The following is a 19,146-nucleotide window of genomic DNA, read 5'->3' as shown; positions in this document are numbered from 1 at the left end:
GACGCTGATCTTTACGCTCAATTACGATTCTCACGTGCACCTTGGTGTGGCCGAGTACTGCACAGCCATGCCCCGTGAGAGGTGCAGAAGATGAAAAATGTCACTAGATGATTAGGAAGCAGAATACAACCCTTGTATGTCCGCAGAACAGACAGTGGGAAAAAATAAAGAGTTAAGAGCGGAATGGAATTATAGATGACAGAGTAATAGGAATTATATTTTCTCCTAAAACTTGCTTTGGGGTTACACTGGTTTTCCATATTTTAAAAAAAGCCATATGAGGCCTAGCCCGCCCCCAGGAAGGCTGGCTGGGGGTGCTCTACGGGGCTTGCTGCTGGGCAGGTGGCCAGAGGCCTGCTGGGCCCCCAGAGACAGCAGGGCTCACCTGACCCCATGGGTGCTGGCATGTGAGAGGTGCCAGTCCCAGCTTTGAGTCCCTGTCCCCCCCAGCCAGGGGTTCTTGGAGCCTCTTCCCTCGGTCTCTTCCCCTGGCTCCGGCCTGGTCGGCTGAAGACACTCTTCCCAGAAGTGTGGAGGGGCTCGTGCCGGGAGCTCTGTTTGCAGGCAGGAGACCTGCGCGCCTGGGAGGGCTCTGGGGATGCTGGGAACACGGCATCATCTGTCTCCTGATGGGGACTCTGGGACGCCCTCATTCACCTTCGGGAGAACTGCAGGGCTGAAGAGTTCCATGGTGAGAACTGCGCATCTTTGTCACACGTGGGCCTCAGAGGGAGTGAGTCCCGTTCAGAGGGCCGTGTACGGAAGGACAAGAGGGAGGCCAAGCAGGTGGGCCTGTTGTCAGCCACCAGAGTCTTGTGCCCCCCAGCCAGTTGTCCGGGAAGGACGGCCCCACAGAACCAGGACGCGGCTTCCAGCTCAGGACGGCCTCAGGCTTCTCGCGCTGGACACCAGCCCAGCTCTGAAGTGTGGGCTTTCTGCAAGGCCATCGCCTGGGGCTTCTTTTATACCGGTTATTTATAAAGGACACTAGAGACCAATTCCAAAGACATCCTGTACGGGTGAACGAGGGGCCGCTACCCGAGATCACGCACCTCAGCCCAGGATGGCCAGAGACACCTGCAGACAGTGTGCAGGCGCAGGGAAGTGTCTTCCCAGCGGTCATGATGCTGCATGCACATGCAGGCAAGCAGAAAGGATGCAGAAAGGAAAGAGGGAACTCAGTTTGTGGCGGCACCGAGGGACCCCAATTCCTTTAAAAGACAAAGGTCGCCTGTGGGCAGAGGCAGTGAACGGGAGGAAATCCTGCGTGTGGGAAGAAGACCTGCTGACCAAGCCCCACAGCAGGCCTGCCCTGGCAGGGGCGCCCCCACCGCTGGCTCACCCCTGGCAAGTGCTCAAGACCTCTGCCTTTAGGGTCATGCCTAAAGGCTGAAGAAGAGGAATGAACTGAACAGGAGCCCACACAGCCAGCCAGACACAGGCACACTCCCCATGAATGTTCTGGAAAGACGAGCTGCGCTGTCTGGAGAATAGTCCCATCCAAAGGTCACCTGTGGCAGGCCCAGGGGCAGGTGGCACTTTTCCCTCGCCGTCGGCATGCGAAGGCGGCCTTCAGCAGATCTCAGGACCCCTCGGCCGACGCTGGCTAACTGCAGACAGCTGTCAGGGCAGGCATCTGTAAACTGTCCTGCAGGGCGGGCGGCACCTGGGCCCGACATGAAATTCCTTTTATCATTTCCTTCACTCAAATATATGCTTCCCTAAAGCACAATGAGTAAGCCAGCCATAGCCTATTTTTCAACCACGGATTTAAAAAAATCTAAAATTCTGGCTGGGTGCAGTGGCTCAAGCCTGTAATCCCAGCACTTTGGGAGGCCGAGACAGGAGGATCACTTGAGGCCAGGAGTTCAAGACCAGCTGGGGAAGCATGGCAAAAGCCCATCTCTACTTAAAAATACAAAAATTAGCTGGATGTGGTGCTGGGCACCTGTAATCCCAGCTACTCGGGAGGCTGGGGCATGAGAATCACTTGAACCTCAGAAGATGGAGGTTGCAGTGAGCCAAGATTGCACCGCTGCACTCCAGCCAGGGCAACAGAGAGACTCTGTCTCAAAAAAAAAAAACCAAAAAACAAAAAACAAAAAAAAAAAACCCTAAAATTCACCCAATAATAGTACCAATTTATCGAGCATTGCTGTGTACCTGCTGTGCGCATTGATTTAGGCTTTATAATACAGCTCAAAGACAGGTGGTTTTGTCTGTGCTCTGCAGATGAGAAAGCTCAGGTTTAGAGACTGAGGCCCTGACTGACATCAGCAGGGAGTGAGGAGTCTGGGCCAGGCTGTTTAAATGGCTCCAAACCTGCACCCTTCGCCACAGCACCTATAGCTCTGCAGGTCAGATGACAGCAGAGACACACTGGCAGTGAGTTCAAAATGGGCAGCAAGAAGGCACCCGGCATTAAAGAATGAGAACAGGAATGAAGAACTGAAAATAAAACAGTGGTTCGGGGTCATTAAAAAACACTGGGCTGGTGCAGTGGCTCAGCCTGTAATCCCAGCAGCCCAGCAGGCTGAGGCTAGGAGTTCGAGCCCGGCCTGGGCAACATGGCAAAACCCTGTCTCTACAAAAAATACAAAAATTAGCTGGGCATGATGGTACACACCTGTGGTCTCAGCTACTCAAGGAGGCTGAGGTGGGAAGACTGCTTGAGCCCAGGAGGCAGAGGTTGCAGTGAGCCAATATCACACCACTGCACTCCAGCCTGGGTGACAGAGCAAGACCCTGTCTCAAAAACAAACAAACATAAACAAACCCACCGTGAGGTCTGCTCTCACCATGCGCCCCTGAACTGGAAAAGGCTTCCACATAGCTCTGACTGCATAAGGGCTCCCACAAATGTATTCATGGAAATAAATCTAAGTGGAGAACATCCCAAATCCAACAAGTCACAGACAGAATTCACAAACCCACGCAAGCCCAGCAGATGGAGAGGCCGATTATTTCTGTTCTTACTGAGGCGTTTTTCTTGTGTATTTGTGGTCATCCCAAGTATCTGGGAATTTCATATTGATCTTAATGTATACCTCAATATTTCTTATTTTAATGCTTTTTTTCTACTTTCTTGCATTAAAAAAAGAGATTTGCCTTTTTTCTTTCCTCATCTTTTTCTAATACTTTAGAAGTTGTGTTTGATCTCTCTTCTTTCCTACCCTATACTTAACAAAGTTACCATTAAAATCTGAACCTGGGCTGGGCGCTCACGCCTGTAATCCCAGCACTTTGGGAGGCCGAGGTGGGCGGATCACCTGAGGTCAGGAGTTTGAGACCAGTCTGGGCAACATGGTGAAACCCCATCTCTAATAAAAATACAAAACAAAAAATTAGCTGAGTGTGGTGCAGTCTCAGCTCACTGCAACCTCCACCTCCCAGGGTCAAGCGATTCTCCTGCCTCTGCCTCCTGAGTAGCTGGGATCACAGGTGCCCACCACCATGCCAGGCTAATTTTTGTATTTTTAGTAGAGATGGGGTTTCACCATGTTGACCAGGCTGGTCTTGAACTCCTGACCTCAGGTGATCCGCCCACCTCAGCCTCCCAAAGTGCTGGGATTACAGGCATGACCCACTGCGCCCAGCTGAGCACTGTTTTTATTTTACATACGGTTTAGATTCATCCATCTCCTAATTTCTTTGGCTACCATTCTTTCTTGAAAATTAGACCCTACTTTTATAATTTTTGTTCTTACTGAAACACGTCCTTAAAAAATATTTAAGTGAAGATCTATGGGCAGTAAAAGCTCTCATTTTCTTGTTTACCAAAAACTTTTTATTTCATTCGTACTCTTGAACAGCACAGGGTGCTAGGTTGGCGATTTTCCAGCACATTGAGGATCTTCCACCTTCTTCTGCTGCTGCTGCCTGCCACAAGAAATCTGCTGTCAGCCTCACTGCTGACCGTCCAGCATGGTTCTCCAGCTTTCCTCTCCGGGGATTCGAAGACTTCCTTTTTTTGTTTGTTTGTTTGAGACAGTCTCACTCTGTCACCCAGGCTGGAGTGCAGTGATGCAGTCTTGGCTCACTGCAACCTCCACTGCCCAGGTTCGAGCGATTCCCCTGCCTCAGCCACCCCAGTAGCTGGGATTAGACACGTGCCACCAGGCCCAGCTAATTTTTGTATTTTTAGTAGAGATGGGGTTTCACCATGTTGGCCAGGCTGGTCTCAAACTCCTGACCTCAGGTGATCCTCCCGCCTCAGCTTTCCGGAGTGCTGGGATTAGAGGCGTGAGCCATTGCGCCCGGCTCCTTCTTGTCTCTGATGGCCTGTGATGCCCCAGGGCCTGCCTAGGTGTGGATTTCTGTGCATTTGCCCTGCTTGGTGTACACGTGCTTCCTGTATCTGAAGAATTGTGCCTTTGTCAGTTCAGGAGGTCCTCAGGCATCCTCTCTTCCCAGGAGGCTTCTCCTGTTCTCTCCTTTGGGGACAGGGGCCAAAGCCCTATTTTATGAAGTTTCTCATTCTGTCCTTACATCTTTTCACTCCTATTTCACATTTTTCACCTCCTTTGCTGTCACTGGATGATTTCTTCACATTGATGTCTGGTGTACCCATTCTCTCATTAACTGTGTCTAATCTGATACAAAACCCATCTGTAAGTTTTTGCTTTAAAATATCTACAGTTTTCACTGATAGCAGTTCTACTTGGTTCTTTTTCAAGTCGGGGCACAGTGGGTCATCTTTGGTCTGCATCTGCTGTTTACATTGTCATTCTTGATTATGAATTCATATTTAATTTTTCTTAATCTGTGGGATTCTTCAGGCCTGAATGAGAGACTTTCTCCAGAGAGTGTACTTTCATTTGCCTCTGCTGAAACCCAAGGGTCACTGTTACCCTAGCTTGTCTCGCGCCCTCGCCCAAGAGTCCTGGTTTAGCTTCAGCTCCCTCTGCTACAGCTGCCCAAGGGTTAGGCTCCTGAAAGGCAGTGCTGACATTCCATTTCTGCACACCCCAGTTTTTGCTAAAGGGATTTGGTGGAAGGGTGGAGCTGAGAGGTTTTTGTTTCCTTACTGTGAGCCCAGAAATGCATTAAAAAGCCAGTTTCAGGCAGGATTTTGCTGTTTTGTAGTATTTTAGCTTCCGAATACTGCTAGAAAGTAGGAGTCTATAATTTAGTTTTCATCAGTTAATATTTGCCCTTTTTGTATATATTCATCTTATCCAGTTATACTCATGAATAACTCATTTGTATATTTTATATTATAGGATTTTCAATTATCCTTTCCCACAAAAAAAAGCAGCAGCCTTTTATTTAAAAAAAGAAACAAACTGGCCGGGCGCGGTGGCTCACGCCTGTAATCCCAGCACTTTGGGAGGCTGAGGCAGGCAGATCACGAGGTCAGGAGATCGAGACCATCCTGGCTAACACGGTGAAACCCCGTCTCTACTAAAAATACAAAAAAAATTAGCCGGGTGTGGTGGCAGGCACCTGTAGTCCCAGCTACTCGGGAGGCTGGGGCAGGAGAATGGCGTGAACCCGGGAGGCGGAGCTTGCAGTGAGCCGAGATTGCACCACTGCACTCCAGCCTGGGCGACAGAGCAAGACTCAGTCTCAAAAAAAAAAAAAAAAAAAAAAAAGAGAAAAAACAAACAAACCAGGAACTGAAGCATAACACATTTAAGACAAGCGAGTCTAAGGGCTGGCTTACTAGTCTCTCTGCAGACAGTGGGGTGTCGCAGGCATGGAAAGTTAGCTGACATAAACAGCCTTTTCAGCAGTGCTACCTGCTCCTGAACTGGAAGGAGATTGTGGAGACAAGGTTACAGGCCCGCCATTTCCCATATGAGACAAAGTGTCTATGCGCTCACTGTTTCCCACGAGACAAAGTGTATATGCGCTCACCATTTCCCACGAGACAAAGTGTATACGCGCTCACTGTTTCCCATATGAGACAAAGTGTCTATGTGCTCACCGTTTCCCATACGAGACAAAGTGTATATGCGCTCACTGTTTCCCATATGAGACAAAGTGTCTATGCGCTCACTGTTTCCCACGAGACAAAGTGTCTATGCGCTCACTGTTTCCCATATGAGACAAAGTGTCTATGCGCTCACCGTTTCCCATACGAGACAAAGTGTATATGCGCTGTTTCCCATATGAGACAAAGTGTCTATGTGCTCACCGTTTCCCATACCAGACAAAGTGTATATGCGCTGTTTCCCATATGAGACAAAGTGTCTATGTGCTCACCGTTTCCCATACGAGACAAAGTGTATATGCGCTGTTTCCCATATGAGACAAAGTGTCTATGCGCTCACTGTTTCCCACGAGACAAAGTGTCTATGCGCTGTTTCCCATATGAGACAAAGTGTCTATGCGCTCACCGTTTCCCACATGAGACAGTGTATAGGCGCTCGCCGTTTCTCACATGAGACAAAGTGTCTATGTGCTCACCGTTTCCCACATGAGACAGTGTATAGGCGCTCGCCGTTTCTCACATGAGACAAAGTGTCTATGTGCTCACCGTTTCCCATATGAGACAAAGTGTCTATGCGTTCACCGTTTCCCATATGAGACAAAGTGTCTATGCGTTCACCGTTTCCCACATGAGACAAAGCGTATATGCGTTCACCATTTCCCACATGAGACAAAGTGTCTACGCGCTCACCATTTCCCATATGAGACAAAGTGTCTACGCGCTCACCGTTTCCCATACGAGACAAAGTGTATATGCGTTCACCGTTTCCCATATGAGACAAAGTGTCTATGCGTTCACCGTTTCCCATATGAGACAAAGTGTCTATGCGTTCACCGTTTCCCACATGAGACAAAGTGTCTACGCACTCACCATTTCCCATATGAGACAAAGTGTGTATGCGCTCATGCAAAAACATGGAAACAGCATGAGAGTGTGAAATAAAACATAAGAATCCCCTCCTTTCCCCACTCCCTGGATATCAGCATCACGCAGTTTTCTCAGGCATCCTGAGATTTTTGTTTTCTTTTTTTTTTTTTTTTAAGACAGAGTCTTGCTCTGTTGCCCAGGCTGGAGTGGTGCAGTGGAGTGATCTCAGCTCACTGCAACCTCCACCTCCCAGGTTCAAGCAGTTCTCCTGCCTCAGCCTCCCGAGTAGCTGGGATTACAGGTGTGCACCACCATGCTCAGCTAATTTTTTGTATTTTTAATAGAGACAGGGTTTCGCCATGTTGCTCAGGCTGGCCTTGAACTCCTGACCTCAGGTGATCCACCCGCCTCAGCCTCTCAAAGTGCTGGGATTACAGGCGTTAGCCACCATGCCCGGCCCCTTCTGGGCTTTTTCCACACATGTACACACCACACACCCAGCATCGTTTCTTAAGACACAGAATGAATCACGGCATCCTATGGGCTTTGTCATATACTCTTCCTTTTCACCTAAAACTGTACGGGCAAGATGAAGCTCTCCATGATGGCCGCAGACGGTCCCTGTATGGGCACAGCATAATTAGTCTCCAGTGACAGGTGCTTGGGTGGCTTCTAGTTTTGTGCTACTATAAAAATAATACAATAATGAGAATACCTGTGATAAAATGAGAACATCTGTCCAGTTGCATACTTTTGCATACGTCTCTGTAGGTTGCATGTTATTCTGTGGAACTGCTGAGTTGAAAATTGCAACCACTTAAACTGTTGACAGCCACTGCCAAACCACCCTCCAGAGATGTGCCTGTTCATGTCCCCACGATGCCCAGTGTGAGCAGTTACCTGTCCACAGGGAGTGTTGTTACCAAGCCTCTAAGTCTCTGTCCACATGACAGGTAAAGATCAGTTTCTCTATGTATAATACACATACGCACAGAGGCACATACGGACAGACACACAGCTACACGTGTTTGATATGCAGGGAGGCAGGACACCTTTTCTTTCAGGGATGCTCTGGTGTCGGCGCAGTGTGGGCAAGACACATGAGGGGCCATGTAGAGAGCTGTTGGAACTTGGTAACGGGTAAACAGAACTCAGCATTCTCTTTACTTTTGTTTAAACATTCCCATATGCTCTGGTAAACCGTGGGAAGCTGCTATTGCTGTGGGTCAGAATGGTCAGACTGGCACGTCACACAGCTCAAGCTAAGGCAAAGAGGTAGCCGGGTGCCTTCCTACAGCCTGCCAGCCAGATGGCCTCGGCGCCTCCTGCACAGCCCTCACTTCCTGTCTGAGAGCCCACGGCTGCCCCGTCCATGGTCCCGCGCCACCCCCACGGGAGCCCCAGGCGGCAGGGACTGGCTCGGCAGACACTCACGGCTCCAGAGTGAGTAGGCGAGGCGGCAGTTGAGGCGGCGGTAGAGCTGCTTGCTGACCGGCCAGAGCGCCAGCGTGCACAGCTGGACGAAGTTGATGACCAGACCGCTCACCACGAAGACAAAGCCTACCAACAGGTGCAGCACGAACTGAGTCTTCAGGAAGGCCAGCAGGCCCATGGCGCTGCTCAGGAGCGGGTGCACGGCCCCTCGCTGAGGACAGCCGTCCTGCAAAGACAGGGACAGGGACAGCGTCAGGGTGGCCACGCCCACACCCTCACAGGAACACCGGGGCACTGCTCACTGCACACCCCGCACACGCCTCACGCTTATACACACATGCTGCACAGCACACCGCAAACCCCACACACGTGCCACACACATACAAACCACACACATGCCACACACACCACACTGCAAAACACACACGCCACACACACACCACAAACCACATACACACCACACCACACTGCAAACCACATACACATCACACACAAACCACACATGCCACACGCCACACACACACACACCAACCACACACATGCCACACACCACAGCACACCACAAACTCCACACATGCCACACACATACCGCAAACCAAACACACACCACACACACACCACACCGCAAACCCCACATGCCACACACACACTGCAAACCACACACACCACACACATGCCACACACATACCACAAACCAAACACAGGCCACACACACACTGCAAACCACACACATGCCACACACACACCACACCACAAACCACACACATGCCACACCGCAAACCACACACACACCACACACACCACACCGCAAACCACACACATGCCACACGCACACACCACACACACCACACATACCATACCACAAACATGCCACACACACACACAAACCACACACACCACACATACCATACCACAAACCACACATGTCACACACACCACACTGCAAACCACACACGTTACACACACCACACCGCAAACCACACACATGCCACACACACCGCAAAAGCACATACACGCCACACACACACACCACAAAAACACACACATGCCACACACACCACACCACACTGGAAACCATACACACGTCACACACACACCACAAATCACACATGCCACACACACACACCAACCACACACACGCCACACACCACAGTGCACCACAAACCCCACACATGCCACACACATACCGCAAACCAAACACACACCACACACACACCACACCGCAGACCCCACATGCCACATACTGCAAACCACACACACCACACACATGCCACACACATACCACAAACCAAACTGGCCACACACACACACTGCAAACCACACACACCACACCACAAACCACACACAGGCCACACTGCAAACTACACACACACCACACCGTAAACCACACACATGCCACACACACCACACCACAAACCACACACACCACACATACCATACCACAAACCACACACATGCCACACACACCACACCGCAAACCACACACATGCCACACACACCACAAAACCACATAAACGCCACACACACACCACAAACCACACACATGCCACACACACACCACTCCACCACCCACACACACACCGTACACCACACCACACACCACACACACACTGCAAACCAAACACATGCCACACACACCACACATCACAAACCACACACATGCCACACACACCACACACCACACATATGCTACATATACCACACCACACCACAAACCACATACACACCACATACACACACCACAAACAACACACATGCCACACACACCACAAACCACACACACCACCTGCACCACACACACCACAAACCACACATACACCACACACATGCCACACCACACACCACAAACGACAGACACGCTCACACACGGTGCATACCACACTGCAAGCACCATACCACAAACCACACACACTGCACATACCACACCACACACACTGTAGCACAAACCACACACACCACAGTGCAAAACACATACACCACATCCCACACGCACTGCCCCACACAGCCCCATACCTTCTACACCACACACACACAAATTGCACCACACACCACACACTGCAACACATCCCCCCACCCCATGCACACTCATATGCACCACAGTCTCACACATACAACACACATCATACACATAAACATGCCACACTCACGCACACACACACTCTCCCATGCAAACCAGAAAGAAAAAACGAAAAGACTAGAAGAAATACACCCAAATATTGATAGTGATTAACTCGCGGTGAAGGCATCATAATTTTTATTTGATTTAGTATTTCATTTAAAAGATCCAAACTGCACAATCAATCTCTGCAAACAGAGCCAGGAGGCCTCACGAAACCCCGGTGTGGGAATCAATGCTTTTCACTCCCACGCTCGTGTGCGTATTTTAAGCTTGAAAGATTTCTGTTCTGGTTTCCTGCACAAAAGGAGTGACTCCCCAGGGGCTCCACCGGCTCCCCCTTTCCTTCTACGCACGTCTCACAGTTTCAGCGGGGAAGCCAGTGGCCCCCCTCCACTCTTGGCAGCACTGCTACTGAGTGGCCCTGCAACCCCCGAGTGGAGGGGGAAACCCGAGACCCCCGTGTGCAGGGGGAAACCCGAGACCCCCGTGTGGAGGGGAAACCCTGGCAGTCAGGCTGGCGGTGCTGCCAACCCCTGACTTGGTCCTCTGGAAGGGTACTGAGTGCACTCCCATGGTGGGCAAAGGGGCGGGCTCTGGAGTGGCGCCAGCTGGCCTTCCACATTCCCAGGGCAGCCCCTGTTCCACACCGCCAGCTGCCCCCACTGTGGCCATTCTTGCACCCAGAGCAAGGCTCTCCATGGACGCCCACCCCACCCACCCATAAAACCCCCTGTCCCGACTCCACAGAGCGCCCTCCATGCAGGCCCCCACCCTCTGCCTCTCGGGGATTTGCAGGCGCTGCCTTGAATGGCACTCGGGGGCCACAGATGCCAGTGTCACTCCCACCACCCTTGGACATTCTCAACCTATGGGGCATTAAAAGTCACCTCTCCCAGACACTGGGCCCTTGGCTCCCCAGAAACCGTGGGGACAAGAGCTCTGGTCATGGTTTAGAAATGGGCCTGAAACGCTTTCGCTCCTCCCCTCACAAGGTGGAGGGTCTTCTTCGCTTTCTGACTATGGCTTGGACTCGGTCATTGCATCTGATGAACAGCCTTGCAGAAATGTGCTACGTGATTGCCAAGGCTAGGTCACAAAAAGGACAGCTTCTGCCTGGCTCTGCTCCCAGGATGGCCACATCACAAGGATGTGTGAGCAGCAGGTCCTGCCTGCGTGGAAGGGGCTGACCTCATACCCCTGAGGGGGCCACGCAGGAGGCAGGCCCTCTGGCCCTGGTCAAACCTTCAGATGAGCCCAGCCCTGGCCTCAGCTCACCTGCAACCCCACAGCACCCAGCTAAGTCACTCCTGAATTGCTGACTCCACAAACTGCAGGGTTAAGGAGTTTTACTGTTTTATACCACCACACTTTGGGCTGATTCATTAAAGCAGCAACAGGAAATTAATACCCTAGATAGAAAGGACAGAAAAGACAAGGGGGCAACAAAAACACTTTTTATGGGCTTAACTTGTTCCACGGTCTGTGTTGAACACCTCTCACGCATTCCCAGACTCTCAGACGACCCCAGCGGGATGCCATCACTGCCCCAGTTGACAGGTGAGCAAACAGAAGCATGGAGAGGCTTCGTGCATCATATGGGGCCACACAGGGAATCAGCAGTAGAGCCAGTGCCAGTATAGGCAGCGAGGCTCAGAAGTCAGTGCTCGCCCAGACACACAGCAGTCCCCCCAGGGTGGGCAGGGGTCCCTTAGAGCAGAGCCTCAGACACGTTGGGCAGACCAGGCTTGCTGTTTCAGAACGCCTTTCTTGAGCTAGAGATGATGTATTCGACCAGATCTTGAGTTGTACACTGCAGCCCATCACCTGGCCCCCACCTGGCACACAGCAGAGCCCCAGGAGACCAGGTGGTCCTCACCCAGGGGCACACATCACTCCACACTGGCCCAGAAGAACCAGGGTCCCGAGAAGGCTGCTTGAGAGCCAGCACATCAGCTGTGATGCTCTGAGAAGCAGATGCCCGGGCTCCACAGCAGACCTGCTGATTCCGTTGCTAGGGCGCAAAGTACAAGAATCTGATTTTTTTTGTTGTTTTTGAGACAGATTATCTCACTGTTGCCCAGGTTAGAGTGCTGTGGCGCCATCTTGGCTCACTGCAGCTTCCTAGGTTCAAGTAATTCTCATGCCTCAGCCTCCTGAGTAGCTGGGACCACAGGTATGCACCACCACGTCCAGCAAATTTTTGTATGTTTAGTAGAGATGGGGTTTCGCCATGTTGGCCAGGCTGGTCTCGATCTCCTGACCTCAGGTAATCCGCCCAACTCAACCTCCCAAAGCACTGGGATTACAGGTGTGAGCCATGGCGCCCAGTCACGAAGTTTATTTTTAAAAATCAGGTTCTCAGCCGGGTGCAGTGGCTCTCACCTGTAATCCAAGCACTTTGGGAGGCTGAGGCAGGCGGATCACTCGAGGTCAGGAGTTGGAGACAAGCGTGGCCAACATGGTGAAACCCCATCTCTATTAAACATACAAAAATTTGGCGGGTGTGGTGGCACGTGCCTGTAATCCCAGCTACTTGGGAGTCTGAGGCAGGAAAATAGCTTGAACCTGGGAGGAGGAGGTTGCAGTGAGCTGAGATCACACCACTGTACTCCAGCCTGGGTGACAAGAGTGAAACGCCATCTCAAAAAAAAAAAAAAAAAAAGAACTTCATCCAGGAATAAATAACACATGATTAAGATGGGCTTGCTGAGTGTCCGTGCATAGCGTTATGGGTCTTGACAAGCTGAGCCGCCTGTGACCCCACCACACTGCAACAGGGAACATTTCCATCCAAGTCCTTCCCCACCCAGCCTGACAATGCAGATCAGCTTTCCAGATCTATAGGTTAATTTACCTTTTCTAGAGGTTCACAAACACAGAATCCTATGGCATCTGGCCCAGCTGGCCCAGCGCAGTGCTTCTGAGACGGCCCCGGGACAGCACCCAGGGGCGCATCCGTGGCTGCTGAGTGACCCCCACGGCATGGATGTGCCACGGTGATACGCTCCCTGCTGACAGGCAGCTGGCACCCAGCCTTTGGGGGCCACAGACAGAGCCGTGATGCACATTCACGTCCCAGCCTCTGTGTGGACGGAGCTTCCCCTCAAGAATCCACTTTATCAACCGTCCTTGGTGTCACAGAGCAGCCAGTCCCTGGTCCATCATCTGAACCTCTGGGCTAGAAAGTCTATGCAGAGACTCCCCGGAGAGCCCACACCTGCCCTCTGGCACATGTTTCTCCTGGCCCGGGTGCCACACAGCACTCAGTGCCCCCGGAACTCTGACGTCTTGGGTCCAGCTCCACTCACAGGAAGTCTCTGTGGCAGTAAGCCCAAAAAAGGGTGAATGGAGCCGGCCAATGCCAGATCAGAGGGGCCGGCTTCAGCCCTGGAGCCCAATTCTAGCAGCAAGTCCACCACCCTGCTGTGTGGCCCAAGGTCACACCCAGGACGGTGTCCCCCAGCTGTCTGCACGGCCCACGGCCTTTCAACGTGCTCCCTCGCCGAAGGTCACCTGCCTGGATCAGCAACCTCTACCTCCTGGAGGTCCTAGATACGGAGTCCAAACACATGTCTTCATCACTTACTACGGACAAGACTCCATTCCAAGGAACATCTGCTGTTCGCCTGCTTAATTCCAGCCAGCGGAAATCAGGGGCCTCTCCCGCCCGCCTGCCCCCACAAGAGTGCTCAACATGGTTTTCCTGGGTCATTGCCATGTCTCTGTCCAGCCAGCAGTGTAGTCTCACTCACAGACCTCGCAGGTACCCTGTTCCACCTCCCCGCACCCAGCCTGCCTGGACCTTCTTGATAAACCTGACTGCGCAAACCTCCAATGGCAGCAGGCAGAGGCCGCCTCCCTCCCTGCAGAAGGGTGATGGTGAGGAAGGTGCCCTGCTTGGCCACACCGGTCCCTGCCTCCAGCTTCAAACTCCTTTGGGCTGGCAGAGCAGGAAAGCATTGGGCGGGGCCTGGACTCAGTGGCCCCCAAGAGCATTTGCTCGTGAGCCCATTAGAGCAATTTTTAGAAAATTATGCATCCCCAGACAATGTGAAGGTGACGTCTACATTTTTACTTTTTATTTTTCATGTATTTGTTTATAGAGACAGAATATCACTCTGTCACCTAGGCTGGAGGGCAGCGATGCCATCATGGCTCACACAGCCTTGATCTCCTAGGCTCAAGTGATCCTCTGGCCTCAGCCTCCCAGAGTGCCGGGATTACAGGCATGAGCCACTGCACCCAGCCAGCTTCTACATTTTTAAGCTTCTACATTTAAGTTTAAATATGCAAGGGGTGTAAAGTCTGGCATATTGTAGATTTTGACCTTGTAAAGCATAGTGTTTTTCTTTCTCTCCAATGTAGCTAGTAGAACCCAAATGCCATCATGATTTGACAGCCACCATTGGCACCTGTTTTCAAACCCCAAAAAAAAGCTCTTCTGGACAGCTGGCTTTGTTCCATTTGCTCTTGGAATCTGCATTCCCACTGCCCTTCTTCCATGGGATTTCATCATTGTGGAATATATTGAAAGTCTCTTTTGCTTAACATTAGGCTTGAAAGTCTTTTATTGATCACCCTAAACTAATATTCTGCAATGAAATATGTACGAACATCTAAAACTCACTTGCATATTTCTTATGCACAGGCTTTAAGCTAAAAAGGTCTCCTGGGCTACGTCACGGCACTCCCTCTATGTTCGTCCACATCTCATACGAATGAGGACAGCCTGCTCACTAGGACACCATGAGCACACCCAAGAAATGAATGCTGACAGAATACTGCCAAACATCCTGTCCCTGTTCCCATTTCACCAACTGTCCCCAGATGACCTTCCTAGCTTTGGGGATGCAGGGCCCCGTGGAGGACACACATGCATTTGGATGGCATGTCTCTCTGTCCCCTTTCCCCGAGACACTCCCCGCCTATTCTGGCCTGACGGTGTTGAAGAGGCTCAGGCAGCTCTTGCAGCATGCCCCACACCCTGGATTTGTCCATTTCCTCACAATTAACTCAGGTTCAACATTTCTGGTCAAGAATGCATGGCAGAGCCGCTGGGTGCTTCCTGCCACATCCCATTGGAGGCACATAAAGCCACTTGGCCGGCAATGTGGAACCTCCCCTCACTTGGTGACACCACTGACACCCTGACCGCAGCAGATAGCCTGGGCAGCCCCCAGCACCCCGGGGACCTTGGAGAACACCTGGGATAGAAGAGCCACACAGGGTGGGACCTCAGGGGTAGGACCTCTGGGGCTCCATCTGATTTCTGGGGCTGGGGCTGGGAGGTGTAACAATGGGCCTCTCCAGTCCCCATGGCACCTTTTCATGGCTGCTCGGATGCCACTGAGACATGGAGGACACTGAGTTGCTTCTGAGCCTCTTCATTAAACAACAGGTTTAGGTCGCCTGGAAGCCTGGCGCCAGTGCGTCTTGGTCCTGGGGCATGATGGCTGCTTCTTGGGTTTTGTCCTGGCCCCTGCACAAGCTACCAGGGTCTGCACCTTCTTAGATCAGGGGAGCAAAGGTGAGGCAAGAGGCTGCCTCTGCCTGGGCAGGGCCAGAGCACTGCTTGCCAATCAGAGCCCAGCCCCACACGCCCACACCCAATTCTGCCACCTTTTGTTAGGGTGAACTGAGTTCCTTCCAGAAAGGTAATGCCCAGGTCCTCGAAATGTGACCTTATTTGGAGACAGGGCCTTTAAAGTGGTAATTAAATTAAATGATATCATTAGGGTGGGCCCTGATTCCATCTGACCAGTGTCCTTATGAAAAAGGGAGACTGCGTGCAGTCAGAGCCCAGGTGAGAAGCCTCAGAAGGAATCCTTGACCTCGGATTGGCAGCCTCCAGGACCACAGGACGACAAAAGCCTGCAGCTGCAGCCCCGCCTCTGGTGCCGTCACACAGCCCAGTCGCACTCACAGGCCGCCTCATCCCAGGTCTGTAGTTCTGGAGAGGTACGGGCCCATCCCCATGTTCCGCCATCCAGCCCACCCCCTGCCTGCCCCAGGTCCTTCGCTGCAGCATGCGACCCTCCTCCCCGTCGCTGGTCCCTGTGACCTTCTTCCTCCAAAACCGGCCAGGCAGAGGCTCTCGCCCACACGCAGTCTCCCCAGAGACCCCCCTTCTTTGCCAAAAACCCCAACCTTTCTGACGACGACTTTTTATGGATTGGAAACTACAGTTCCGAGCCCACCACCTCCACGCCGCTGCCAGGCCCACCAGGCCCCTCCATTTCTTCCTTCTGAACAGAGGAGTCCCTGGTTTTCTCTGCACACATAGGACGGCAACTTCATTTCTATGAGGGGTAAACACCAGTTCCTCTATCCATGAGCCTTTCATGCCTCTGTCACCAGCGCTGAAATCCCCCAGAGGAGATGGCACAGCCTCCTAAATACAGCACTATCTTCCCAAAATGCCACAGAGTGGCCACCCCAGCCAGCGTCCTGCTCTGTGCAGGGGCAGGAGCTGGGCAGAGCTGGGGTGGGACCTGCTGTCCTTGGGTCCTGGGGTCCAGGAAGAAGACGTCATCACTGGCAACTATTCTGGGATCAGCAGACGCTCCCAAACCCTGGAATTCTCCCTTTGCCCTGCCCGAGCTGCCCTTCCGAGAGCAAGGCTAGCTCTCAGCAGACAGCAGTTGGCGGAGGAGAAAGACATTTCAGGATGCCAAAAGCACATCATTTCTGATGCTCTAGACGGGAGTTTTGAGTTGTGGGATAAAGATAACTTCTTAGTTCCATATGGATTTCAGTGATCCAAATCCAAGTCCATAATGGGGAACTGAGAAACGGCTGTCAGCTCCCTCCTTTCCCCCTTCCTCTTCTCTGTCCCACCCACCCTGCACCCAAGTGCTCTGGTGTAGTGGGCCGAGCAGACCTGGCCCCCTGCGAGGTGGTGGCACGGGAGGGCCTTGTGTGCCAGCTGCACAGGAGGGGACCATGGTGAGCCCCTGGCTCTTGGGTGCTGCGGAAAGCTCCGCTGTTACTGTCAGTAGACACTGGAGGAGAAAGTCCACCATCAGGAACAGTAGAGACGCAGCGATATCTCAAAGGGTCTTCATTTAGTTGGCAACGTTTACTATTCAGAACACCGCCAAGAACCCAGAAATAAACTGCACACACTTTCTGAGAAGCCAGCCTAGGTGTCCCATAAGGAAAGAGACTTCACTCACGGTGGACTTTTCGGGCCCTGCATTGGGTCCTCCTTCCTCCCGCTTTAAACGCAGCATGGACAAGTGTGATGGGCTGGTTTCCTGGCCCACAGCTCATTGGAAGTGTGGGCTGGGGATTGGGGAAGAGGGGCTTGCAGAAGGCAGGCATGCTGCTGACAGCACTACCTGGGGCAGAAACGAGCCCAGGACCTGAGGCCCCTTGGAGGCCACTGAGCACCGGGGCGCGGTTGCAGGCTCTCTGACATCACACATGAGGGCACAATGCGGTGATCGTGGCCCACACTGATCTCATCGGAATGCTGAGAGAGGGCGGCGTCATAGTTACCACATTATCTGAGAAGTCTGGTAAGCAGCGAAGATACTACTAAGCATTCAACTAAAATTTTAGATGAAACAAACACAATCCTATTTTGAGGTTTAAAGGGCAAACTTCAGTTCTTGGGTAAACTCACTTACAAAGACCACCTTATCTTTTCATAAGCCTGAAAAATATGAAATCATTGCCGGCCCAACCTTATCAGCATTTGGAATTAGCAGGAGCCTAAAAGTCTGGCAGGAGGAGGTGAAACTGTCAGTCTGTGCAGACGACTGTGTAGCCTCAATACCCAGGAGAATCCAAATCCACTACAACAGGAACTAGAGTTGATAGTGATGCTAATGGGAATAATGTACAACACGCAGACTGCAGTGGCCTCTGAATCAGTCAGAAGAGACCAAGACAATCACAGAGTTTATCTCTTTCTCCCTTAATGGCTCCAGGTCACTGGCGGCTCTGTCCCACGTGTCATCTGGGCCCAGGCTCTGGGGGCTCCACCACCTTCAACACGAGGCTTCCAAGACTGCCTGGCTGGTGCCTTTCAGGCAGGCAGGAGAGGGGGGAACTGGAAGTTTAGGGGAGGGGCTGTCCTCTACGGCAAGTAGGATGCAAGTTTGCAGCCCAGCGCAAGTGCTTACAGCTTGGGAGGATATGGATATATGATCCCCTTGTGTGTTCAGGAGCCAAGGAGCGGGGCCTAGCAGACCACCCCTCCACAGGAACACACAAAAGCAGGAGGTGTCTTGAAGGAGAACACAGATTGCAATAAGAAAGAGAAAATACCTAAACACAAGCTTCAGAGGAAATAAAGCCTCTATGAGGAAACCACAGAACATCTTGAAAGATACAAAAGCAGAGCTGAACAAATGGAAAAACCCCGTGTGACCAGGCTGCAACCACCCCTTCCCTACACACATGTCCTTAGCAACGTGCAGCTCCTCCTGCCAAGACACAGAGTCTACTCCCCAACCTTTTGAACCCAGGTTGGCTTCAGGGCTCACCCCATCAATAGAATGTGGTGGGAGTGGTGTCACAGGACTTCCAAGCCAGTCTTTAGAGCCTTGCCACTCCCTTACACCCTTGTGGCTATCAGAGGTGGTGGCTTGGGCTAGTCTGACAGAAGGTGGTCCCACATGGAGCAGAAACAGACCAGAAATGGACCATTCTACCTGAGGTTCTCCAGGCAGCTCTAGCTGATGACAGCCACTCCAATGACCCCAGGGGAAACCAGCAGAAGAACCGCATTGCTGAGCCCAGCCCAAATTGCTGACCCACAGAATTGAGGGCCCCCCGACATGGT

At 52.0% G+C, this 19,146-nt stretch overlaps 1 protein-coding gene across 6 annotated transcripts in view; it reads right to left on the bottom strand.

Annotated features, from left to right (window-relative positions):
- AGPAT3 (1-acylglycerol-3-phosphate O-acyltransferase 3) overlaps positions 1–19,146 on the bottom strand; it is a 121,543-nt gene that overhangs the window by 17,756 nt on the left and 84,641 nt on the right. For 3 of the 6 annotated variants that reach the window (XM_054468565.2, XM_054468564.2, XM_054468566.2), the window contains one exon: positions 8,237–8,462. The exons of 1 other annotated variant lie outside the window; for it this stretch is intronic. In XM_054468565.2, coding sequence (XP_054324540.1) covers positions 8,237–8,414 — 178 coding nt within the window. In that variant the 5' untranslated portion in view covers positions 8,415–8,462. Of the gene's footprint in view, positions 1–385; positions 2,022–8,236; positions 8,463–17,530; positions 17,774–19,146 lie in introns of those variants that run through there. 2 more of the 6 variants (XM_054468563.2, XM_063659791.1) reach the window with 2 other exon arrangements.

This window comes from Pongo pygmaeus, chromosome 22, assembly GCF_028885625.2.
Source record: "Pongo pygmaeus isolate AG05252 chromosome 22, NHGRI_mPonPyg2-v2.0_pri, whole genome shotgun sequence".
Lineage (NCBI taxonomy): Eukaryota > Metazoa > Chordata > Mammalia > Primates > Hominidae > Pongo > Pongo pygmaeus.
The sequence above is the reverse complement of the archived record's forward strand: the minus strand, read 5'-3'. Positions and strand labels throughout refer to the sequence as shown.